The sequence below is a fragment of the Trachemys scripta genome, chromosome 8 (assembly GCF_013100865.1).
Source record: "Trachemys scripta elegans isolate TJP31775 chromosome 8, CAS_Tse_1.0, whole genome shotgun sequence".
Taxonomy (NCBI): Eukaryota; Metazoa; Chordata; order Testudines; family Emydidae; genus Trachemys; species Trachemys scripta.
In genome coordinates this window covers 104,389,888-104,415,583 of record NC_048305.1, presented here as the reverse complement: position 1 = coordinate 104,415,583, position 25,696 = coordinate 104,389,888, and the positions used below count along the sequence as shown (strand labels likewise).

Genomic DNA, 25,696 nt, shown 5'->3' with positions numbered 1-25,696 from the left:
AAATAGACTGATGGGCACAGATTCCCATCCCTCCCTGCTCTCACCTCCCACGCGGGCATGGCCAGAGGGCCCTGGACCATCGCACAATGTTTGTGGGAGTGATGGGGATCGGGGCCCCACGGTGCCAGGCGCTCTACAAACCTGTGGGCAGACGGGGGCCGTGCCCTGATGACCTGACAAGAGAGTTAAAAACGAGTGGCAGTGAGCGAGGGAGTAGGGGAAGAGGGCAAGGGTAACTAACGAGATCGCGCGCTTCCAGATGCTAACTCAGGGCACAAGGTGACTCCCAGCCAACCCCCCGGGGCTCCCTTCACAGCCCATCCCTCCCCTCTTGGCTAAAGTGACCCTGGCATCACCACCTTTTGTTTAGTTCCTGCCCCAACCTGCTTCTATACAAACCACCTGCCCCCTCCACCCGGCCCGCTCCCTTCTTTCCTTTAAATAGAGCGCAGTCTCTGCCAATGGGCCCCTGCTGTGTGCCGGGCTGGTGGGAATCCTTCACCCTGCCTGCCCTGGGGTGTCTCAAGGCACGGGAACAGCCAGCTGCCAGGAGAAACACTGACCATGAGACGCTGCCACCGACTCACTCGGTGGCTGTGGGCAAGTCACTTAACCTCTGGCGGTCTCCATTACCACGTGTGCTGGCGCCTCCCAACAGCCCACACATGTCGTCACGGGTCACCGTTAACCCCTTAGGGAGGGGTTGGTTCTAGATATGAGCACGAATCTGCGCATACCCAGGCCGGGTTTGCCACGTCCGTTCCCAGCCAGCGAAGCCCACTCTCCGTCCGCCTCAGCGCAAGGAGTCTGCAGCTATGACCTCCCGTGCCCTACACGTGGGTTTACACCACTGCCGTCGGGGTGGAGAATATTCACCACAGGGCTTGCTTCTTGCAGTGCCCGGTCCTTGGGACACCCCTTTATGCCGTGGAATGGGATTCCCTGTCACCTAGTCGTTAGGAGCCTACCCAAAGCCTCTAGTGGTGGGAGCAGCTGGGAGGCTTTAACTGCATGGATCATCCACGCCAGAGCGGGCTTTGTTTAGATTTCCCTGGCGATTTCCCTTCTCAACCTGGTCCCTAGCAAGGGCTCCGTCCCTCACCCTTCACCATGTGAGCATCCAGTGAGCCGTGAAGTGATGCCTTGACTATTACATAAGGAGATTAATACACGTGAGAAGAGCCACCTGATGATACAGGCTTAGAAACATAGAATCTCAGGGTTGGAAGGGACCTCAGGAGGTATCTAGTCCAACCCCCTGCTCAAAGCAGGACCAATCCCTAGACAGATTTTTACCCGAGTTCCCTAAATGGCCCCCTCAAGGATTGAACTCATAACCCTGGGTTTAGCAGGCCAATGCTCAAACCACTGAGCTACCCCTCCCCCAACACTCCCGATGGTTCAGCTTTCGAAAGTCTGGTCCCGCCAACCCTTTTACCGGTCAGAGGCCGGGGAAGGGAGTAACGGGCCCCAATCCTGCAAGGTGCTGAGCACCCTCAATCCCCAACGGGAAAGAGGAAGATCCTCTGCCGGTGTGAAACTGGTGCTGGCGCGAAGCCGATTTACGGCAGCTGAGGATTAGGGGAATACACCGTACGCTGGTTCTCTCTCTCTCCAGGAGAAACAGAACCAAGAGTTGTGAGAATGCAATTCGCATTTGAAAGCGTTTCTTCGAGAAAGACAAAGGAAAAAACCTTGCCAGGTTTCTCTGCCTCTCCCTCTCTCTCTGTTGCAAGCCGGGTGAATCGCTGAGCAGCACCCGCGATCCCACGCCAAGAGGAAAGAAAATTACCTTTATGAGCTGTCTGCGAGTTAACTGACAGCTGGCAGCCGACGGCAGAGCTGCCTTTGCGAGGGGTGGAATTTAGCAGGACAGTATGTTTATTAACTCAACGCTGCTCGGAAGAAGTCCCTCATTCCCCACTGGCTTTGAGGAGTGAGTACAACAAACAAACCCTGCCAGTGATTTCACCTGCCTGACACTGCAGCCCCCTGCTCAGACCATCTCATGGGGGTGCTCGGTCTTAACGACCCATTCACGCCTCAGCCTCTCTGCTAAGACTGCCAAGAAGGAGGCCGATTGTGGGGATGGTTTTCACGATGTGGGCACCCAGCCACTCAGTGCTGGATTGAGGCCACCAGCAATCCATCAGGTCGCTGACAACCTGGGCTGGGGGTGAACTGCTGACCCGCAGCCTCCGGGTCCCCACGGCCGGTGCCAACCCCCTGGCCCAGCGTGGTTTCGTCAAGGGACGGTTTTCAAATGTACATTAGCAGCCGTCGAGCAAACAAAACGAACCTGGGAGAACAGAGTGATCTCAGGCTAGGACACCGACACGAACGGCTGGCTCCAAGCCTCACGTGTCTGCAATTACGTGCGACGGCAAAGGAGAGTCCCGTGCTTTGGCTGCCGAGCGGTGCGCCCAGCTGAAAGCTCCCGTCGCCTCTCCATTTTGGGGTGACCTCCCCCTTTTGAAGCATGAGCCTGCTTTAAACATGAGAGCAAGGCGGCTAGACCCACATGCTCCGAACTGATATTCCACAAGGTGGGTGAGGTAATAGCTGTTATTGGACCAACTTCTGATGGTGAAAGAGAAACCTCGCCCCCCTTGTCTCTCTAATATTCTGGCTACAACAACTCTGCAATCCCATCGCTTCAGCAGCTCTATCGACCAACCGGACCCTTCCCTTCCCTTCCCTTCTCTTCCCTTCCCTTCCCTTCCCTTCCCTTCCCTTTCTCCTTACGGTATGTCTACACGTGACGTTTTAGCCATGTTCATTAACACGTGTTAACTAACACCATTGTGAATTCTAGTTGGGGCAGGACACAAGTCTCATCCCGCATGCAAACATTTACTTCAGGTCACGTTTAATGAATCCTAGGCTGCAGGTCTGTGGAGTCCTAGATCCACGCACAAATAGGAACAAACCTTTGGGTCATTTTGCACCCAATGAAATTAATAGGCAGCTGGTTTAAAACAAATAAAAGGAAGTATTTCTTCACAAGACGCACAGTCAACCTGTGGAACTCCTTGCCAGAGGATGTTGTGAAGGCCAAGACTATAACAGGGTTGAAAAAAGAACTAGATACATTCAGGGAGGATAGGTCCATCAATGGCTATTTATTAGGATGGGCAGGGATGGTGTCCCTAGCCTGTTTGCTAGAAGCGGGGAATGGGCGACAGGGGATGGATCACTTGATGATTCCCTGTTCTGTTCATTCCCTCTGGGGCACCTGGCACTGGCCACTGTCAGAAGACAGGATACTGGGCTAAATGGACCTTTGATCTGACCCAGTCTGGTCATTCTTATGTTATGTCATGTCTACGCGCTAGAATTTGCAAGCGAGTGGATTAGAAATGTGCCATCGCTGTTGGAGTCCTGCGGATTCCCCCGGCCATTAAATAACAACAGATACTTTTTGCTGATGTAGCAGCCTTTGTCGTAGGTGCTTGAAGAAGCGAGATAAGTTTAACTGAGGTGGGAGTGGTTTATATCTTTTGGGGCGGGGCTTCCATAATTGTGGTGCTCATTAGTATTTGTGTGGTCATGGCAGTGCATCGTATGCTTTTAGGGCATATTCGCTGTGGGAGTCAAGCTGCCTATCCAATGCAAGGGGAGGGGGGTTGCTCTTAACTCTTCATCATATCAAAAGGGGTTTTTGTCTTTGTGTCTTCCCCGATTATACACATGTAGCAACAGTGAGCGATGGGGAAGGTATGACGTGGCTGACTGGGCCCAGGGAAGTCTTTCCTTGACTTTACCTCGATGTAGGCTCAACCCTATAGACCCCACCTGAGACTGATTTTGACTAGCTACCTCAAGGTAAAAACCAAAACTGGTCGAAACTTTTCCGTCAAAGCTGGGTGTTGACCGAAATTATGGTTTTCTGGGCAAAGGGTCTGCGTTGTGAAAAGCGTCGCTTTCTCAAGGAACAACCGAATGCCCCCAAACCAAAATGTTTCAGCCCAAACCTGAAATATGGGAGATGTAGCCTGGCCAGGAGGCCCAGCCTCTGAAGGAGGACAGGAGCGTGAAGTGCGCAAACGACACCGCCCACAAGCCACTGTGGAGGCATTTCCAAATCCAAATGTTTCCGTTGTCACATTTTTGCCGCGTCATTATTTAAGCAGCAGCATCTGCCTCCTGGAGTCACAGTGCCCTTCAGTTCCTCCCCGTATGTCACTTCTCCTCTTAGCGCCATTTGCCTAGAGAAGCGCGGCTCAAATCCCAGCAGACGCTCACACTCACAACAGCGAAATCTGGCTCGAAACGTTCCCCTTCTTGGATAAAATCCCTCAGCAAAAGCTGCTGCTCCCTGCTCAGCCAGTGACCTGCACCTCTCCTCTCCAATCCCCCAAACCACAGGAACTCACGGGAGGTATATTTATGCTTGAGTCAGAATGAAGTCACACTTTATGGTTTCCTCGGTGTCAACTAGTGACTCCTATTCATATGCTATTTGCATCCCACCCGCCATGTTATTGCAGGGTATTTATAGCGATGTTGCATGTCTAATTATAAGCTACAACTCCCCCCCCAAAAGAAAAGAAAAGAAAAGAAAAGTGCACACGGAGCGAAGAGGGGAGAGGAGACGTACACGGTGGCTACGGACTCTTAGAATCCAATAATAATGCTCAGTACTTTATATAGCCCCTTTCATCCACAGCACTCCAAGTGCTTTCCAAACCTTTCATTAGGGCCCACAAGCCCCTAATGTGAGGCGAGAAGAAGAATAACTTCCTGCTTTCTAGATATAAACAGAGAGGTTAAAGGTCAACGCTGTGTAGTGAGTCAGTGGAAGATGTGGGCTTAGAACCCAGGAGTCGTGACTCCAAGTCCTCTCCCATTAGACCACACGCCCTACCAGAGCTGGGAACAGAACCCAGGAGTCCTGACTCCTAGTCCTCTCCCATTAGACCACACGCTCTCCCAAAGGGCCGGCTTTGGGAACTGTGGGGCCCGAATCGAATACCCGGCGGCGGTCCGGGTCTTCGGCGGCACGTCCTTCACTCGCTCCGGGTCTTCCGTGGCATTGAAGGACCCGCCACCGAAATGCCGCTGAAGACCTGGAGCGAGTGACGGACCCGCCGCTGAAGTGCCACTGAGGCCCTTGACTGCCGCCGGGTGAGTAAAAATTAAAAAGTTAAGCGCTCTTCTTTAGGGCGCGGGGCCCGATTCGGGGGAAACGGCCTAAAGCCGGCCCTGCCCTCCCAGAGGTGGGAACAGAGCCCAAGAGACCTGACTCCTTGGTCTCTGCCTTAACCATTCGGCCCTTTTACCCCCCTACGAGGTAATCAAACCGAAGGATCATAGTTAGGAAGGAGGAGTTAATTGTTCCGGTGTGTTACTGAGTTCATCCTAGACCAGACTTAGTGAGGAGATCAAGCTGTTATTTCCTAACATGTGGTGAAGTGAACGGAAGAGACGCATACCGATGTCGACGAGTTGACTGGAGAGAATTCGAGGGAGAGTAATAAATATGATGAAGTGGCTGGGGGGGGCTGATTTCTGAAGCATTATTCAAGGAAATAGCCATGTGTCGCTTGGCACCCCATTACTAGGAGGGGAGATGAGCAGTATCTAGAGGTATTCCAGAGAGGGAGAGGAATGCAGAAGGTGATGCAAGGAAGTGTCACTGGTAGAAATGGGATTAAAATGGGCAATGGAAAATTTAGGCTGAAATACAGCTTAGCAGGACAGACCGTGGACTGGGTTCCCAGCAGCAGGGCCTTTCCAGCGTTGGGGTCATCGCACCTAGCCTGCTATAATTTGGGCAGTGATCCGCACTGGCTGGGGTGCAAAGACGGACAGGACAACATAGGACAAAAGAGGTCTCTCTTAGCACTAACTCCCCATGGTTCTAGGGTTCTTGTCAGCAGCTGTTGGAGATGTTAGTTAATCCTTTGCCCACTAAAATCCTGATGAGCTTGGAATGCGCCTTTCCCATGTGATCCCTGAAATATCTGCCAGCATTTGCTTCTGGCTCTGGTACTTATCTGGTCCCCATCACCCCAATATCTAAGCACCTCACAATTCTTAATGTATCGCTACACCCCTGTGAGGTAGGGCAGAGCTATTGTCCTCATTGTACAGATGGGGAAACTGAGGCACAGAGAGGCCAAGTGACTTGCCCAAGGTCACACAAGAAGCCTGTGGTGGAGCTGAGAATTGACTGTAGGTCTCCCTAGTCCTAGTTAGGGCCTTACCCACTGGACCACCACCCGAGCCTTTCAGCACTCCAAGAACGCTGCGGTTTAGGGGACTTCTGGCATCTAGGGCGTGCAGAACGGCCAGGAGACGGCGTCAACAGAAGCGCGGCGCGACCTGAGGCATGCCAGACTGCGATCGCTCCGGGAAAGCTCGCCTGACAGCTCCTACCCCTGCAGCTTTGGGTCACCAAACCAGCCACATAATGGCAATGCCAGGAGGCCTCAGCAGAGATCACACGCAGGACCCTCCGCACTGAAAGTGCGAGCTACAAGGGGAACCCCTGGAGCTGGGAGCAAGCAACTGACTGTGAGAAGAGCTGGGCTCCAAGTGCAGGCACAAAGTCACCATCTGAAATGTGTGCGCTGCGACGGGCCATCTCCAGCCAGCTGTACTTCTCCCCTGCCACCACCTGTCACACCAGGGCGCAATTTACCACACCCCGCTCAGCGGGGGATAGGCAGTAAACATGAGTAGTCGTGCAGTTGTGGATAACATCCAAGACAGGAGGAGAGAGTGTGTGTGCATATGTGTGTGTACACACATGCTTCTGGGTTAGCACGCGACTCTCGTCTGGTTCTCTGCCCGGTGGATGGAGTTCTTGATCCAATTTGGAATGAATTTTCAGCTCTTCATCCAGGCTCTCCCATTTGTTACCCTTGTCACAGCATTTTGATGAACGGCTGCTATTGGATTTTCTCCGCGGGGCTATCAATCGTCAGCACGAGTGATTCAATTAAGCACTGCAGACCCGCGCTCGGAGCCACAGGCACTGAGCCCTCGGCGACGTCGGAGGGGTAACGCAGATGAACACCAGGACAGCAGCACCACCAAGGGCTGCGCTTTCCCAAGCAACAGCTGAGAAAAGCAGGGAGGAAGGACACCCAGGTCCCTGCCTGTCCGGCATCTCGGTAACTCGCTTTCCAAGACAGAGGACTAATGGGGACTCCCCCGAGCTACAGGGATGAGATTCCCGAGCCATCATCTCATCTGGAATCCAGCTGGCTTAGAGAGGGACGTTTCCAGGGACAGTCAAAGTGGTAGCCACTGAAATCTGCAGCCCCTCTGCCAAGGCGGAGATGCCTCATCAGACTCATCAATGTAGAAGATGGTTTGCATTAGCCCTGGCTAAGCAAGTCCGTTTCCCCAGATGTTCCTAAAGGCAGGGGGCAGGGCTGTAAATTAGAGGTGTCCAACCTGTCAAGGATGGTGCAGGTCTGTAATGCCCAGCGTTTTTAGTCTATCCTGTTTGGATAGGGAGGGTCGGCTCTCCAGGGGTATGATCTGTTCCCGTGGCTTAAAGAGCCTGGGAATTCCTGGTCACCCCAGTTACGGGGGGGACTCCAGCTCTGCCTGAATCAGGAAAAGCTACTGGATTGTGTGTGTGAACATCCAGCACTTACGCCAGCTCTGAGAGCGCAAACAGCCCCCTGACACCCCGCCCATCTGCCTCAACCCTGGGCCTCTTCCAGGTGGGAGGAGGGAAGTCAGCCTCCTTGGCTCATCCACGCTGACAAGGAAGGGACCCGTTGTGGCGCTAGTTAGAGATGGGATAGTCCCTGTGCTCCTCTGTCCCCCTTAAAATGCGCACATCTGGCCCAAGAGAAGAGACGGACATTGCCAATCAATTCCACATGGGCCACCAGAAGGCAACAACGTCTGGACACTAACAGCACAGGTCTGGCTCGCAACTGGTGGCCTCGAGGTAGGACTCCGTAGCCCGCTGAGCAGCACGTTCCCATTCCACTCTTTGCTTTCTGTTCCTGCCTGAAAAGGCAGCGCCACCGAACCTGCTGCTCCCTGCCTGCCCTCACAGGCGTTCTCCTCAACAGCGCTTTTGTTGTCAACGGTCCCCGAGGCAGCATTTGAGGCTGTGAGAAAGCGCATGCCCATAGCGCGCTGGCCAATGCTGCCGGTGCCAGCGCCAGCTGCAAAACTCCACCCTGGCGCCCAGCAGCCAACGCATCCCATTAAAAAAGGGAGAGGGGGGAGTACAGGGCTCTTAAGATACAAGTGGAAAAATGCAGCCACCCAAGAATTCCTAGCCACATTCCTCCTCTTCCCTCCCCTCTGTCGCTTGCCATTCTGCAGTGATTGAGCACTTCTGGTAGGTGAGCGCAAAGGTTCGCTGGCTCCGGTGAGCCATCCCCTTCCATGTACACCCAGACAGAGCAATGAGAAACTGGGGTGCCAGGCCGTGCGTTGGCTCACGGGGTGCTTCGTAGCACTGCTGAGCCTGCAAAGGAAATCCCAGATGAAACCATGGGGTTGTTGGAGCAGGTGGAGGTGCTGGCGTGCACGGTAGCATAGGGGCATGCTTCCAGCAGCATGCCTGGGATAGGTGCAAGCTGATGTATGAATGATAGCCTTCAACGGCCAGCCCAGCAGGTGCGCTGTGTTGCAAGAGAGCATCTGGACTGGAGTTGGAGCGTTCTGAGACCAGCATGGATACAAGCCTGGCCAATTGCCATTACCAATAGAGAGGAGGACCGGAATATCATACAAGAAGATCTGGGGGACCTTGAAAACTGGAGTAACAGAAATGGGATGACATTGAATAGTGCAAAGTGCAAGTCATGCACTTAGGGACTAACAACAAGAATTTTACTATAAGCTGGGGACCTATAGTTGGAAGTGACAGAGGAGGGGAAAGACCTGGGAAGCGCTGGGAGCTAGGGGGAAAAAGCGGCACGCTCAGGGGAGGAGGTGGAGGTGAGCTGGGGCAGGGAGCTTTTCCCCGTGGGTGCTCCAGCCCCGGAGTCGGCGCCTATGCTATATGATCATGATGGTCCCTGCAGGCCTTAAGGCCTACGAATCTAAACAACAGCCTGTGAGTTGTTCATTGAGCCTGGCCGTTATTCTTGGGGTGTGATTGGTCACCGAAATCACAAGGCACAGATTCTGCTCCCTGATTGGTTGTCAAACTTAAAAAAACAACAACCCCAAACCAAGAAGATAATGAATGATGGATCACAAACACCACATTTTTACAGTAGATAAAAATTAGAGATGAATTGTGTTAAAATAGGGAGAAGTTTTGGGATCTAGGAATATTTGAATAAGCAAGTGGTGATCTAAATTCCAGTGAAAATTTAGCAACACAACTTACACGAACCCAACCAACCAAACTCTCCAAGGTGATTCATGAGTATCTATTCGCCAGTCTCTTGACTATCAATCAACCAGTTCTATTCACAACCATGTTTTCACTCCATCCTTGGTCTACACTTGGAGCTAACTGGCAAAGTGTTTTGCTTGCACTTGTGAGTCTTCCAAATTGAGTGCAGCAAATTGAGTGCAGCCCTAAGCTTCTCAGTGGTCGTAATATTAGGTTTACCTGCAGTATATTATTCAGCCTCTAGATGGCTCTGTGTGGTGTACAGAGCCCAAACAGGGTGTGGAGACTGGTAAACAAAGGAAACAGAGTGAGAACTCAAGTTGTGGGGAAGCCGGATTGTATCTATAGTTTGTAACTGTTTTCTCCATATATCCTACTCGTCAACGGCACATAATTTTCTTGAGGATGGTTTTGATTCTCCAATGAATCTAGCCCAAGATATAAGTGCCCATTTACTTTACTGTTATTAATTTTTTAAAATCTGTAACATACAAACTCATCACAATCTCTGAAGATGTTTCTGGTGATTTAAGAATGAGCCATATATTAAGCAACAAAACTGACAAGAGGAGTCAGATTGGACAGTGTCTTTCCATCCCACCAAAAGGCACAATCTGCTCAATTATGCGCAGGCATGTCAATACAAACGTCGTCAGTAGGTTGGGCACTGAAAATCTGATGGCGACCTAAATTCAGCTGAATTGAATAGAAAAATAAACTCCATTGTGAGCATGTCTACTTTAATTCCATACATTTCATTGATTCCTCCATTAAAAAAAAATTAAGTGATGCTGCCACAGAATTTCTAGCGGGCTGTACCTGAATGCCCCAGAAATGAACCCTGCCATGCGATTTAGAAACACAGGCAACATCAAGGAGTGTAGGAAACTCACGACGAGCTTTCTAAAGGGACAGACATTACAGACAAGTCGTGGACACCAACTGCCCCTTTGAAATCCATTATTCTCACGAGAAGAGGATGAACGTTAGAAAAATCGACTATATTCCTCTAGCCCAGAGCCAGCGGGCTTTTGTAATCTCAACTCTGTCTTCAGAGCTAAAACCGCTTTGTTGGATGCATGTGACAGAAAACCTCTCCTCTAAATGGCTCAACGGTAAAGGCAGGAGGCCCTTTGGATCATGTCTGGAGAGATCCCTTGTAGAAACAACCTCAGTCCAGAGCCTGTGGCCCCTGCCTTATTGTGACCTCACTTATCTCTGCACGTCAGATGAAACGTGCAAGCAAGAGCAGACGCGTCAAGACCAAGAGCACAGAAAATAAACCTTCTGTGAGCCAGACTGTTGGACAATATAGCAGAGCATGCAAACAACTTCCCCTTCCCTCATGTGCTAGGCACCTTTCAAAGTCAACCCTCCCCAACAACATTCCGGGAACATCAGCTCTGCCATTCCCTGAAGAGCAATTAAAAAATCCCCAGCTGCCAGCGCCAGGCCCAGCCGTGCTGCCAGTCAGATGCTAACGACCGACCTACCATGCACAAAGACAGAGAGGAGAGGAAGCCTTGGATCTCCTGTCTCCGCCCCGGGCAGGGTGACCGCCTTCCAAATTGCCAGAGGGGCACCTTGATCACCAAGGCAGGCAGCTATTCCCAGAGTTCTGGTGAGGAACTCTCTGGAGACTAAGCCCCTCCTTTGCTAATATCACCAACACTCCCTTAAGCTGAAGTTGGTTAAGTCACGGCCTCATCTGCTTTTGAGGCACCTTAATAAGTTCTAGGAAGGTCACCTCTGAGCATGAAACAGCCGTCTCCATCCACGTATGCAACTGTAAATGACCAGAATTAATCTGCACAAGGCCCAGAGAATCCTGTTTCTCCGTCCCAGCAGCTAGAGAAGCACAGGCCGAGAGGTGGGTACGGGCTGGGACTCCTTTACTTTCATTCCCCGATGGATTCCGCAAGCATCGTGCTCCGTCGCCACGTGCCCGCTGCAATCAAAGCCCTGCTATTCCCCACCTCGCCCCGCGTTTCCGCATAGTTTCCTACCGGGTGCAGCTTGCATCTTGGCCACGCCGCCGGCCACGATGAGAGCCTCGATGATCTTCGCGTGGTGTTCTGAGTTCACCTCCGTGCTGTGAAGAGAGAGGGGTGGACGGTGAGGAGAGAGCTCTGAGAAGGGACAGTCAGAGCCTACTGGTTATGGATATGGCCTGTGGGACCGGCAAGGCACGGGGCTCTGAAGACCTGACAGGAGAGTGACACCACCTGGAGATACAAAAGTTCTCCAGACAAGGGAATGGGCCGTGAGCGCTCTTCCTGAGGAGGAGTGGGGCCTTTAAGGAGTTCATCGGAAGGCACCACACGTCTCAACGCCTTGTTCCTGGGGGGCTGTGATGTTAGTAGCCACAACGCTTGTGTTGCCATCGCCTGACGCTGCTTCCCTGGGTCTGGACCCACAGGGGTCAGCGGGACCTTCTATTTGTCCTTTCACTTTCTTCTATTCCTGTCGCAATCCCGAGGGGCTTGAAATTACAGCTCCCAAACCGGTTATATTCAAGGGTGCTGGAAGCTCCCTACAAGTGAGGGGGCCACCGGAGCCTGAACTGTGCCCTCCCCCATGCCCTCTTCCCCGCCCCCCCGAGGTCCTGCTCCTGCTTCTCCCCAAGCCCCTGTCCTCGCACTGCCCATTTTCCCCGAGGCCCTGCCCTCGCACTGCCCCTTCTTCCTGAGCCCCTGTGCTGCCTCTTCTCCCGAGGCCCCGCCTCTTCCTGAGGCCCCGCCTCCCGCACCACCTCTTCCTCTGAGGCTCCACCTCCCTCACCGCCTCTTCCCCCTGAGTCCCCACCCCTGTGCTGCCTCTTCCCCCGAGGCCCTGCCCTTGCAATGCCCTTTCTTCCTGAGCCCCTGTGCCGCCTCTTCCCCTGAGGCTCCGCCTCCCACACCGCCTCTTCCCCCGAGGCCCTGTGCCGCTTTTTCCTCCGAGTCCCTGCCCCTGTGCCGCCTCTTCCCCCTGACGCCCCGCCCCCGTGCCACCTCTTCCTCTGAGGCCCTGCCTCCCGCTCACTCCTCTCTGCCCCCTCCTCCCTGTTGCTTGACCTTATGGCTGGTAAAAATTGGGAGGCCGTACCCCACAAAATGACCAAAGGTGTGTAACAAGTGTTCATGAAGGGTCAATGCCAAGCTTTGCAAACATGAGCTGGTTTCAGGGGGCCGTGGGGCCCCGCGGCTAAGGCTCGGGGCCCTGAGCCCCGGCATGGGGCTGAAACCGGAGCACAGTCGTGAGGAGCCTGAGCCTGGGTGCCCCCCGCGGGACTGAAACTAGGAACGGAGCTGTGGGGCTAAGGCCCTGGTGCTCCCCCGTGGGTCTAAAACCCTGAGCCCCTGGGCCCCTGCAGGGCAGATACCCGGACCCCCAAGTCCCCCTACCCCGCATCTGAAGCCCCAGCCCTCCCCTGCATGGTGGCTGAGGTCCAGCGCCCCAAGCTCCGTCACCCTTCTGCAGCTGAAGCCCTGAGCCCTGCAGGGCTAAAGCCTCGAATCTCCTGCCTCCTCCAACCCCGTGACTGAAGCCAGGAACACCAAGGCCCCCTCCTGCTGGGCCCTGGAGTTTTTATAGTACGCTGGCGGGGGACTCAGAAAGAAAAAGGTTGAGAACTCCTGCTGTAACAGACTCATATTGTGTGCTGATACGGCGCAGAAGGGGCTCTGTCAGACCCACTCGTCAGTGGGTTACAACAGCACCTTGCAGCCCAGCTGAGATTACAGTCCCCACCCCCGGTGCTAGGTGCTGTCCATATGTTATAACAAGAACCAGGCGTGTCTCAAAGCCAGCTCACCTTGACGCAGGTGGGCGGAAGAGCACGTCGCCGAAGAGCTCCCCCAGGGCCCGGGGGGTGAGGTGGCTTTTGCTGCCGTTCTGACCCACTTTGCAGAAATGGCTGGTGAGGTGCTGCAGGAGGAGGCCGTGCTGCTGGGGGAGGGTGGGCGACTCCAGGACCATCTTCACCCGCTGGCCGCACTCTTCCAGGCTCTGGGTTTCTGTGGGAGAGGAGAGCAAAAGGGAAGGAAGCTTTTAGCCCAGGGCAGAGCATCCCAGCCCCAAGCCTGGGGAGCTGGGGAAAAGTTTGTCACCCAGGCCGCTCAGGTGAGATTTATTTCCCTTCTCCTCCCATCGGCCAGCCTCATTTCTCTCCACGCTACAGATCAGGGGTTTAGCAAACTCAGGCCTTGTCTACATGGCCCTACAGTTCAGACTATAGAGGAATGAACAGCATCGTGCACCAAAGGGCTGCGCTGCCCCGCGTAGACAGTGTGAACGTGAACTAACGAGATCCTGTTTGAAGAGGATGTGCCTTTTAACTTGCGCCCGTGTCAGAGAATCACAGCGTAGCCTGAGCCCGCTGGGTTGATTGTCACAGCGGCTGACCGTACTGCGGGTGAGGGTCGCCCCTCTGCCAGCACCAGCCCTCAGGGCTCGAGTGGTCCCTGGACGTTGTGATGGCCCCTTTGCCCAGCGGTGAATTTCACCCTGTCAGAGCAGCTGCATTCTACAGCTGCCTGGCCAAATGTCCACGTGGCGCTGGTGATGTGCCCACCCTGGGAAACGGCCAGGGTTTTATCTACCCAAGAGTCCCTAGCCCCTTCTCAGCAGCTGTAACACACACCGCTCCGCCTCTACCCTCCCCCCAAGCCCCTGCAACTTCCCGGCTGCTGCTTCATGTCCCAGCCCCTCAGAACTGAGCCTACCTGGCATGTTGCTAATTCTTTGTAGCGCACCCTTTATGTGCCACCCTGGGAACCGCTGCTGCAGGAATCCCCAGTGGCCGTTCCCTGGTTTACCCCCATGCCCGTAAGGATATTTCATGAGCTCACCTGAGCCAGGCTGTGCCACATGGACACAACTCAAACTGGCCACCTGGGTGCTAAAGATCGGAACATAAACCAATAGTCCTTTGTTGAGCCAACCAAAATACGGTCTGCATGAGGCTCCTAACCAGGGCAGGTGTCTTGTGTTAAGACAGGGAGACTTATCCTTTCCTATCACAGCTTCACCCAGAACTGGCCTTTGAAAGAAGCAACCAGTTCTTTTTAATCTGGCCTGCTGGGCCCTGATTGGACCCTGCCTGCTCCCAGCCCTTCTGGCCACTGGAGGACCAAGTCTCACTGGTTCCACAAGCGGCTGATCCTGGGGGCGGGGTGCTTCCTGAGGTAACCCCTAGAGGTCTAAACTTGCTGCTCTTCTCTTCCAAAAAGACTGCTTCACAAGGCAGGGTGTGTTTATAAAAGTGTGCTTGCAATAACCGTAACTTCACCCCCAACCTTGCCTCCCGTGTTCCTCGTTTTAGTGCCAAGGTGAGGTGTGCTCCCTGCAAATTTGGTATCTCTCCCCTTCCCTTTTATTGCCGAAGGTTATTTAGGCCAGAAATAGAGAATCATCGTGCAGGGGTTGCCGAGAGAGTTCTTTAAACCAAAGGCTTGAGTCTTACGCCATTTTAAGATCCCTGCATGAATAATCATTTGTGTGTCCCCCTCCTTGGTCCCACCCTGGGGCTCGAGCGCAGATGGACCCAGCCTTCGGACATAGGAAGCACATCTCCCCCGCATCATACTGGGTCATTAACAGGCTGAAATGCTACAGGGCAAACACTGATTTCTAGTAATTCCAGACTCGCTCCACTGACCTCAGCACAGTGAGTCTACATTCCCCCTGGAGTAACAGAGAGCAGATTCTGGCCACTTGCAAATACATTCTCTTTCAATCGGCATGATTTCAAAGCACTTTACCGACTGTACAGAGGAACCTCTGAAATGCAGCCGCCTCTAGGGTGGAACATGGCAGCTGTTTAACAGCAAACAGTGACTCAGCAGTTTCAGACAGGAAATGAAGAATTCCATATACAACTGAAGCTGCAGGGGAATTTAAGCAGGCAAGCTGTAATAACCCACAGTGGATTTTGCCCAGGATTGGCCCTTACACCTATACGGAGAAGGATTTGTGCGCTATAGTTTATAAAAGTGAAATTGCCTCTGTCAGTGGGGCTTGGGGAGGATTTATGTGGTACGCGTGCTGACAATTTAGTTTTGAGTTTCCTGGCTGACTATGATCTATACCTGACAGGTGAATAAGGGAAGCGTGTGGGTGCTAGTAAGTCACTCAGAGGGTACGTCAGGGGACGAAGAGGAATGATTGTGCCAAAGGGGACCGGGGCAGTTTCAGAGTGTAGGATTTTTTTTTATGGTAACCTGCAAAGGGGGGAAAATGGGTGAGTGACCTTTATTTTTGCTTCTTTGTGCTACGTGAAGCGGGCTAGAAAGGTCTGGGGTGGTAAAATATGTTGGTTTTCCGCTTGCATTAGAACTCCTGTTTTTGGCTACGCTGAATCTCTCCGGATGACTGGCGCTGGGAGGAGAATTATGGTCTTCGGAGGCTGTGCTACTGTGATTGTTTCAGACTCGAGGGTTTTTATATGGTTTCTATCAACGCTTCTGCCAGTGGGAAAATTTCAACATTTGGGCCTAAAAGGGACAGAAAAACATCACAAAAATGTTGGCACATTTTTACCAGCTCTGTAGCTGGCAGGAGAAAATTCAGTTTGAACAGAAAAAAAAATGAATTTTTCATGAACGTTTTCTCAAAAATGTCATCCCACTTTTCAAACTAATAGAGTTCTATTTAATTCCAATATTTAACGAACCCTTTGGAGAAAGGACGTCTTTGACAAAAATCCAAATGCCTCTTCCTTTTCAATTAGAAGCTCTATTCCTCGCCTGCGTCTCCAAGGAGTTCTCCAGCAAAGCCAAGCGAGAACAGATCTGATATTCCTGCTGTTTCTTAGGTTAAAAAAATAACAGCAGAAAAACAACCCTTTCAGGCTTTCTGTATAGATCAGAAAGAAGTAAAAAAAAAAAGACACAAAGCTCTTTCTTTTTCCTTTGCAGGTCTCCTTTAAGGGAGGTTAAGATTCAGAGGCGATCATACTTCAGGTCACCGATACATGTCATCAAATTGTGATGCTGCTGTATGCATAGCACGAAGCCATGAAGTCCAAATGAACAGGGGCCCTGACCGAGGACACAGGTCGGAGCTTTGAAAATCTGGACAGTAACTTGAATTCCATGACAGACAACAGCTCAGTCAGGAACTCAGTTAAATCAGCCTGGTTCTCCACTGCCTGGCAGCTTGTCTCGGCACTTGCACCCTGCGCAAAGAACAGCGTCAGTGACCGCGCAGCCCGCAGGGCAAGGTGGGACCAGTCCCGGAGAGGTCACATTTTCAGACATAGTCACTGCTTTGGGGTGTCTCAAATCACGCACCCCAAAAAATCAAGGAACCCCAAATTAGTGGCCACTTTGAAAAATTTGACCTTGCTCTGCTCAGTGGAAAAGTCAGGATTAGACGCGCCAGAGGTTAGGGCACTGGTGTAGGACTTAAAAGGCTTGGGCTCAAGTCTCTGGTCCATCACACAACCTTAGCCTCTCTGTGCCTCAGTTTCCTCTCAGCACTAACAGCCCTCTATTACTCGGGGGGTGAGGCTAAATCCACTATAGGGATGGAAAAGCACCTAAGAGAGAGAGAACCCAGGAGTCCTGCCTTCCAGTCCCCTTGTCTAATCACAAGGCAACACTGCCCAACACGTCTCTCCGTGGGTATTAGAACTGGGCGAAGCACAGGGCGATGCCAGGCGGGTACGTGAGCTCAGCTGTCTCGACAGCCCGTGCCCATGTGGTTTTGCAGCTCATCTGAATCTGGAGTGGGAGTTAAAAAGGCAGGAGCTAAATTAATAACCGAAGCCTCTATATTTGGAAAGGAAAGCGACTGTTGACCCGAGGAAGGGTGGCGTCAAGGACACTGGAGGGCTCTAATTAAGCAGAGGCCAGGTGGGGGCAACCAGGAATAGCAGGCAGGGCACAGCCGCACAGCAGGCATGTGATCTCACAGCCCAGTGCCTGGCCTCTGAGTGGCTGCTACATTTTCATGTGGATTCCAGTAGCATCTGGAGACTCCCGTCCGGAGCAGAGCCCCTTGGTGCTGGGTGCTGTATATATGTCTCTTACACCCCCAAATGCTGGGCTTGGGGGGTGGCTTCAAACCCTGGGCCACAACCCGAGCTTGGGCACCTCCCTTCAGTCTCATCTCACCGCGTCTCTTCTCTTCCATGGGCACTAAGGAGACGCCCAGGCTGCCTGGCCAAACAATACTAGTGATGCCCAGCTCTTCTCTAACGCTTGCCACCAGCCGAGCTCCAAGCGCTTTACAAAGAAGGGCAGTACCATTGTCCCTGTTGTACAGGTGGGGAAACTGAGGCACGGGGAAGTGCTGCGTCTTGCTTATGGTCACCCAGCAGGCCAGTGGCCCAGCCAGGAGTAGACTCCGGAGTCCCAGTCCAATGCTCTATCCCCTAAATCCAATAACCACAGGGAAAAGATTTGCTTCATGCAAGTGTGTCTGCCACCCCCTAATCTGTGTGCCCTCCCCAGGATGATGGGTCAGGGTAGGGATATGGCAGACACATGGCACAATGAGCTGCCACTCAGGGCAGCAAGCCGGGGGTCACCTCGATGGGCTGGGCAGGAAGAAATTACCCAGCAGCCTCCTTTGCTGGTTCAATACGTAGCAGAGATGCTGGGCAAGCCCCTTCCCACCAGCTCCATACCTAGGCACCCTGGCACTGTTTGCAGGTTACAGGTCGCGGGTTGACTGATGTCAACTGGCCGGCCACCTAACGTCAGTTCTCGCCTCGCTCCAGTCCGCAATCAGCCGGGGGGCGGGCTCCCCTGGGAACGCTGCATACCCGACTGGGGGAATCGGAACCCTTTGCTCAGAAACCAGCTCCTTCGGTGGCTCCATCTCACCACAGCCATTACATCTGCACTATGGGGGCTGCAGCATCACAGTGCCCCAGCTACGTCACTGTAGATGTTTCCTGCAGCGACAGAGGGTGAGTTACCCACCTTCCCAAGCAGCGGGAGGCAAGTGGACGGAAGCACTTTTCCCTCCAGCTAGCCAGGTCCACACCAGGGAGTAGGGTGGTTTAAGTACGATGCTCCGGGGTGTGAATTTTTCACACCCCTGAGCACCATCGCTATGTCTAAGAACTTTTAAGTGTAGATGAGGTGTTAGCCTCTCAGCTAGGATGACCTGCCGCAAATACAGCAACAGCCATGTAGTCAGCAAAGCAGTGGAAGGCTCGTCTCTCGGGACACCATAAACTAGACTAGACAAAACTCTGGAGAGTATACGTCAGGGATCAGCCCGGCCTGGTCCCTGCGGTTGGAGTAGGTGACATCTCATGGGTCTTCTCCATCTCTGATGTCTATCGAAACAAACATTCCTTCGAGCAAAGGGAATGGTGGTTTTATTCTTAAAGACACAGATATCTGAAAAGGGGGATAATCCGACTACAGGATAGATAGATAGATAGATAGATAGATAGATAGATAGATAGATAGATAGATAGATTGGGTGTATGTAGATAGATAGATAGATAGATAGATAGAGAGAGTGGGAGTATGTAGATAGAAAGATAGATAGATAGATAGGGGGATGGGGATAGATAGATAGATAGATAGATAGATAGATAGATAGATAGATAGATAGGGGTATGGGGATAGATAGATAGATAGATAGATAGATAGATAGATAGATGGGGTATGGGGATAGATAGATAGATAGATAGATAGATAGATAGATAGATAGATAGGGGTATGTAGATAGATAGATAGATGATGAACTGCCACTTAGCCAGCTGGCTGCTGGGTAGATATATCTGCTCCCTTTCCGGGACACACCGTCTGCTGTTACAGCTCATCCTTGTAAAGTGAACCCAGGAACGATAGCGAGACGGGCGCCTCTTAACCACTTGTAACAATAATCATTAATAATAATAATTAACGAGTGGTTCTGGGAGGCCCACGCGGCAGCAGGATAACAAGGCTGCTGGGACCCGGAGAGGGCAGGGCTCTGCATAGCTAACGAGGCTGTTGGGAGGGGAGTTTTGACTGAGGGTTCCAGCTAATGAGACGATTGGGAGAAGGTGGGGGAGAGCCCAGCGCTGGAGGAGGGAGGATCACAATTAAAACCAGGCAAAGCGGGCGGGTTAGGAGACAATTAAACCAAAAAACGAGGAGAGGGAAGAGCAAAAAAAAAAAAAACCCGCCTGTAGCTCCTCTGGAGAGGCAGTGCAGGGAAAACTGGGTCATCACCTCTGCGTTTCTTGGAAGGGGGACCAAGGGTGTCATGCCAGGTTTAGACATCTCCGTAGCCAGGTCCTTGCCAGGATCCCTATTCCAGATCAACCCTGGGAGGCCGCGCGCTGGCAGAGACGTCTTTCCCACCTGTATTTCACAAACTGCGAACCCCCACCCCCGCCCTGAAAGAGATGATATTAAAATGCAACTCTATAAACCCAACGGCTCACCCCAGCCTGCAGCTCCAGCTCAAACCCTGCTACGCAGAGACCGGGAGAGCCAGGGATAATACATTGAACCTGCATTGTTAAAAATACCAGAACCTGCCTGTGTCTTTGCTACGCCTTCTGTCCGCAGAGCGTAAATCAGTCTCACCGACATGCAAACAAAACACTCGGATATTAATTGGCTGTCAGGTGGGGACATGCGTCTCCGCCCTCTGCTGGACGCAATCAAAACTGCTCCCCCATGTGTCATAGGCCCCATAACACTTGGAAAGGAAGGAGATTCTCCCGTAGCTCAAGTAGTAGTGGGGAGAAGCCATGCTTGCTGCTGTGGTGAGTGCCGAAGAGCACAGCAGCGGGAGAACCCTGAATAGGGTGATCAGATAGCAAGGGTGAAAAATCGGGACAGGGGGTGGGGGGGTAATTGGCACCTATATAAGGCAAAGCCCCAAATATCAGGACTGTCCCTACAAAATCGGGACATCTGGTCACCCTAACCCTGAAGCTCTATTCTGCAGCCTCGCTAAACACAGTCCCCTTCCTCTCGAATGAAGATTAGCAGACTGAGCCGGGGACCTCCCGAGCGAAAAGCAGGAGCTGTGACAGCCCCCTTTCCTCTGCGGATGGGGTACAGGGAGGACCTGGAACGCGCCCCAGTGGGCTGGGCAATCACTGGCCGAGATGCAGATGGGGTTGGACTAAAGAAACACAGAGAGGGAGAGGGGACACGGTTGTGCCCTGATGGAAGGGCAAGGCCCGGCGGGCTGCGGACACAGCCCCTACTGCTCCCCCCCTGCCCGTCGCTCCTGCTGCCACAAGCGCCGGCTAGGAAAGAAAACATCCGACGAGCCGAAAATAAACAGTCATTAATAACGACAGACTAACGAGCCAGCCGCCCTTCCTCCCAACACCTTTAAATAGCTACAGCATCTGCAAGGCGCCGGGGGTCTCCGGAGGGGATTCCTCCACCAGATGGGCCTTTGCTCCTCCCGCCCCCAAGGAGCTACTGCACCATTTGGCCTCGCTCAGTCCAGATCCATCTCCCCTGCAAAGCTCTGCTAGGTTTTCACGTTGCTGCTATTGGCGCTGGCTGGGCTCCTCTGAGCCCATGGAAAACAGCCAGATGCAGGGGGCAGCGCTGGGGTCTCTGTGCCTTTGTGATTAGCCCAGATGCCTCTGGCCTTTAGGGAGCTGTGAAATCCAGACTCAAACCTGGGCCCACATTTCAGTGAGGGTGCATGTGTCTGGCGGGCCAAGCTGGGGCCAGGACACGTCTGAACCTTGATGAGTCTCAAAGTCTGGCTCAGACTGTCAGCATCACGGCCAGACTCGTGGTTCGCAGAACTCCAATGCTGAGCACAGCTGACCGCCGGAGCGTGGGTGGGGGAGAGGGTTAGGTTCCCAATGTGGACCCGCTCCCTAGGATTGCCAGGTGTCTGGTTTTCGACAGGAACGCCCGGTCGAAAAGGGACCCTGGCGGCTCCGGTCAGCATCGCCGACTGGGCTGTTAAAAGTCTGGTCGGCAGTGCTGCGGGGCTAAGATAGGCTAGTCCCTACCTGTCCTGGCTCCGCGCTGCGCCCCGAAAGCGGCCAGCAGGTCTGGCTCCTAGGCGGGGGGAAGGGGGGAGTCACGGGGCTCCATGTGCTGCCCCCGCCCCGAGCGCCAATGGCGGTGCCTGCGGACGAGAGCAGCGTGCAGAGCTTCCTGGCCCCCCTGCCTAGGAGCCGGACCTGCTGGCTGCTTCTGGTGCGCATCGGAGCCTGCCTTAGCCCTGCTGCGCTGCTGACTGGGAACCACCCGAAGTAAGCCCATGCCCCAACCCCCTGCCCCAGACCTGAGCCCCCCCAAACCCAAAGCCCTCATCCTCAGCCCCAGAGCCTGCAGCCCCAGCCCCTTCTTGCACCCCAACCCCCTGCCTCAACCCACAGCCCCCTCCTGCACTCCAAATCCCTCGGCCCCACCGCCCCAGCCTGAAGCCCTCTCCTGCACCCCAAACCCCTCATCCCTGGCCCCAGCTCAGAGTTCACACCCCCAGCCCAGAGCCGGTACCCTCTCCTGTAACCCAACCCGGAGACCCCTCCTGCACCCTGACCCCCTCATTTCTGGCCCCACCCTGGAGCCCGCACTCCCATTTAGAGCCCTCACCCCCTCCCGCACCCCAACCCCCTGCCCCATCCCAGTGAAAGCGAGTGAGGGTGGGGGAGAGCGAGCGACGGAGGGAGGGGGAATGTAATGAGTGGGGGCAGGGCCTCTCGGAAAAGATGGGGAAGGGGGTGGGGCCTCAGGGAAGGGGCGGGACTAGGGTGTTTGGTTTTGTGCGGTTAGAAAGTTGGCAACCCGACCGCTCCCCCATCTGACTGTCAGCCCCGATTCGGTGTGAAGCAGTGTGGCTACTCTGATGTCAATTCAGATGCACCAATTCCCATCAATTGAGGATCTGGGCCCATCTCGGTTTGAGTTTATCTATGACGGGCTAAGCCAGGAGTGTAAAACCGAAACCCTGGATGGATTTTAGTCCCATTCTCACAGATGGGGAACTGAGACGCAGAGCGCTGCAGTGACTTGCTCGCAGTCACAGCTGAGTGCAGGATAAGAACCCCGATTCATTAGATTAGAACAGAGTCCCTGGCAGAGCCAAAAATTGATCCCTCGTCTTTCGAGCCCTACTCCAGTGCCTTAACGACAAGCAATAATAATAGCTAGCATCAGTAGGTCTCAGTGTGCTTTACAACGGAGGGCAGAATCATTGCACCCATTTTACAGAAAGAGAGACTGAGGCACAGAGGGGGGGGAAGTGCCTTGGCCAAGGAGACCCAGCAGGCCAGTGGCAGAGCCAGGAACCCAGCTCTTCTGAAGGCCAGTCTAGCACTCTATCCCCCTGGCCACACTGCCTCCTGTCGGGCCAGATCTTCCTCCAGGCTTGCTGGTGTTTCTCACTGGCTTCCCCTCCCCGCTTCTCTGCCCCTTCCCAGTTTTGGCAGGAGCTCCCCTGCCTCGCGAGTTATGATTTCATAGGTCAGGGCGTGCAGGACCTCTAGTTTACAAGCCAGTTTCCAGAACAAGATTCAGGCACTGGGGCGTTCGGTGCTGCGCGAGGCAGCCGGCACCCCATGGCTTTGTGCACCTGGGCTGAGGGTTTGGAGGAAGGGCGGCGGGCTCCGAAAGCCAGCTCGATGCCCTCAAGCTGGAGATGCTGCTGCTGTGTCCCAGGGACGTGGTCACGGGGCGGCGTTGGCTCCCACGGAGCACGAGCGCCCGGTGCGGGCAGGATGTGCACCAGTGAAAGCTGGTTGGTGCCAGGGTGATGGGCTCGGGCCATGGGTGCCGGCTCACATATGCAGTTTAAGAGCAACAGGGGCCAAGCTGGGAGCTCTGGGTGCAGGAGAGGCCCTAGAACGTCCCAGGTTGGGGGGTAGGTGAGCGGAGGCCCTGGAATGATTCACTGGTGAAAAGCCGGAACCGTGAGAATAATACCAGCGTTCACCAGGGCTTTTAGGTGAAGGGCCCAAGGCCACACTGCAAGTCAGTAGCAGAGCTGGGGCTGCACCCAGAGTCCTGTTCTTCCCCCATGCTGCCTAGCCCACGCTGTCTCTCTGGGATCGGTAGCAGGGGCTAAGGCTCAGATCCTCAGAGATTTCAGGCCTCACCGAGATCAATGGGAGTTAGGCGCCTAACCACCTTCAAGCATCTAGGCCTAAGTGATGACCCAGAGTGTGAGACTTCAAGAGAAGCTCCAGGGACCTTGGAGCATGGTCAATCACACAGGGGCAGGGCTTACAGCTAGGTTAATTTTGACTCCATCCCTCAGTCCGGTCCCATATCCTGTCTTTCACATTTTCCTCCACCCGAGCCCTCTGTTCTGCCTCTCCGGCACCTTCATTTCCTTCTCTGATTGCAAGCTTTCCCAGGCATGGAGCATATCTAGCTCTGTGCATGTACAGCGCCTAGCACCAGGCTGTCCAAGCACAACCCTACTGCAAATACCGAGGCGCTAGTAATCGAATCTCCCCAACCTGTGCATTGGGACGGCTTCATGCTGTGGGTGAATGGAGGAGTTCGGTCTCCAGGACTCCCAGCCCAGCACTAAATGTCATGGTCGGGTTCCCCCGGGGAGGGAGAGGAAGAGTCGCATTGCATGCGAGTGATGGTTTCTTTCCTCTTAATCAAAGCCTCTGGGAAGTTGGCTCCATGGAGGGCAGGGGCCTCTCTTTTCCAGCCCGCATAATTTCTGCTGCCCTTTCGCAAGGGATGAAAACCCCCCAAATCTTCAGCGTTTTAAGATGTTGAAAAAAAAAAATGGAGCCTCCGCCCCCGCCCGGTTTGCAGAGCCGGGCCCGACCGTCCGCAGGAATGTCGCGATGTCACGGGGGTACGGTCCGGCTTTCTTTTCCTCTTGCCTGTTTCCAATTTGTGCAATCACATGGCTGCATGAGCACTAGTAATGAGCAATTACTGTGGGCAAAAAGACGTCCGCGCTGAAGACGGCTCTTTCGACTGATTGGTAAAGGGATTTTCTTTTGCATGCAGGCTGGATGGGGCAAATTCATGGCTGGGGGAAGTGCCACTGAAATTGAACCAAAGACACATTTGGCTCAATGAGTTTGCTAGTAACATGGAAGATCTATTGCATGTCGATGTGACTAGATGGTAACCACAAGGTCGTGGGGTCAAACACTCCAGAACTTGGGTTCATATCCAGGCAGAAGGACTAACAGACATTTCACTCTTAAAGATGCTATCTCTGGCTAAAAGATCACACCAAGGTCCTGCCGCCCATCTCTGGGCACTGGCCAGGTAGAATTTAAGGATCTCGACTCCTTTAAAAACATCTCATCCCTGACATCCTGCCTGGTGGGTTCTAAGTAGAACATCTCCAAACTTTCAGACCAAAATCCAAAGCCAGGCAAAAAACTCACCTGGGTTGGAGTTTTGTTACAAGCTCTAGACTCCGGCAACCTTCACAGATCTTTTGGCAAACCTGGGTTGTAGTTCTGAGAGGGGCAAGTGCGTTCACGGGTTCAGGGAGAAACTCAATGCATTTGCAGAGGCCCCACCTCGAAAAGAGGCTAAACCCGGCGGCTTTGGATGAGTTTTATTTGGGTTGGGTTGGATCTCGGACTGAGAGCAAAACTGAGGGAGGAGGAGGAGGTGCAACTGTGATGGCCGCCTTCTTGGCCAACACATGAAGCATTGAACTGGGGACCTCCACACCCAAAAGCAAGGGCTCTGTAGCTCGAGATAGAAAGCTCTGTAGGTAGGCACTGGAACAACTCATATCTTCTGTGGATCAACGCAACATGCGCCCACCAGAGGGTTTTACAATGTCACACAGACCAGAAACGCAGGGGGAAAGGAGGGTTTGCGTGAACCCCCGTGAGCAAACCCCCAAAGGCTCAGAAAGCCCCAGCCTGCACAGAAGGATCCCCTATTCCCAGTGGCTCTCAAAACGTAGTCTGTGGAGCACCAGTTGTTTGAAGAACCAAACATCTGGAGAACCATTTTGCAGTAGCACAGGGGACCCTCTCTAGCCCCATGTTCAAGCATTCCTTCAGCGTCCCAACACTGCTTCATGAATCACCAACGCCACCTCGCATAATGTTCTTGGATCTCCTGGCAGATCACCCACCCAGATAGAAACTCCCCTCACCTTCTCCAGTAGGGAATACCAGTTTGCCAGGACCCCGCACCAGTCCACAGACTGCCCTACGGAGGCCTGGCAGTAGCAACTGTATTGAATCTGAGCATAGGTTTGCACGTCCAAGAACCGCAGCAATCAGAGATGGAAAAAGCCCGATAGACCATCTAGTTGCTCTCCCAGCCGGCGCAGCATTGATCCCCGCTGGACGCTAACCAGTGTTTGGGCCCGTCAGTCACAAGCAATGGGATTTTCCATGGAATTTGCTTTATCCCCTAAATCTCTTCCTAATAGAAAGTCTAAGGGAAGGTGAAACTTCCAGTCCCTCATCTCCCAGCTCCAGGCCAAGATTCTGAAACG

General features: G+C 53.5%; 1 protein-coding gene across 1 annotated transcript in view; it reads right to left on the bottom strand.

The window, feature by feature from the left end:
• LOC117881251 (phosphatidylinositol 3-kinase regulatory subunit gamma) overlaps positions 1-25,696 on the bottom strand; it is a 307,599-nt gene that overhangs the window by 137,020 nt on the left and 144,883 nt on the right. Inside the window, exons 6-7 of the mRNA XM_034778244.1 lie at positions 13,125-13,326; positions 11,335-11,420 (exon numbers count right to left, since the gene is read on the bottom strand). Coding sequence (XP_034634135.1) covers positions 11,335-11,420; positions 13,125-13,326 — 288 coding nt within the window. The remainder of the gene's footprint in view (positions 1-11,334; positions 11,421-13,124; positions 13,327-25,696) is intronic.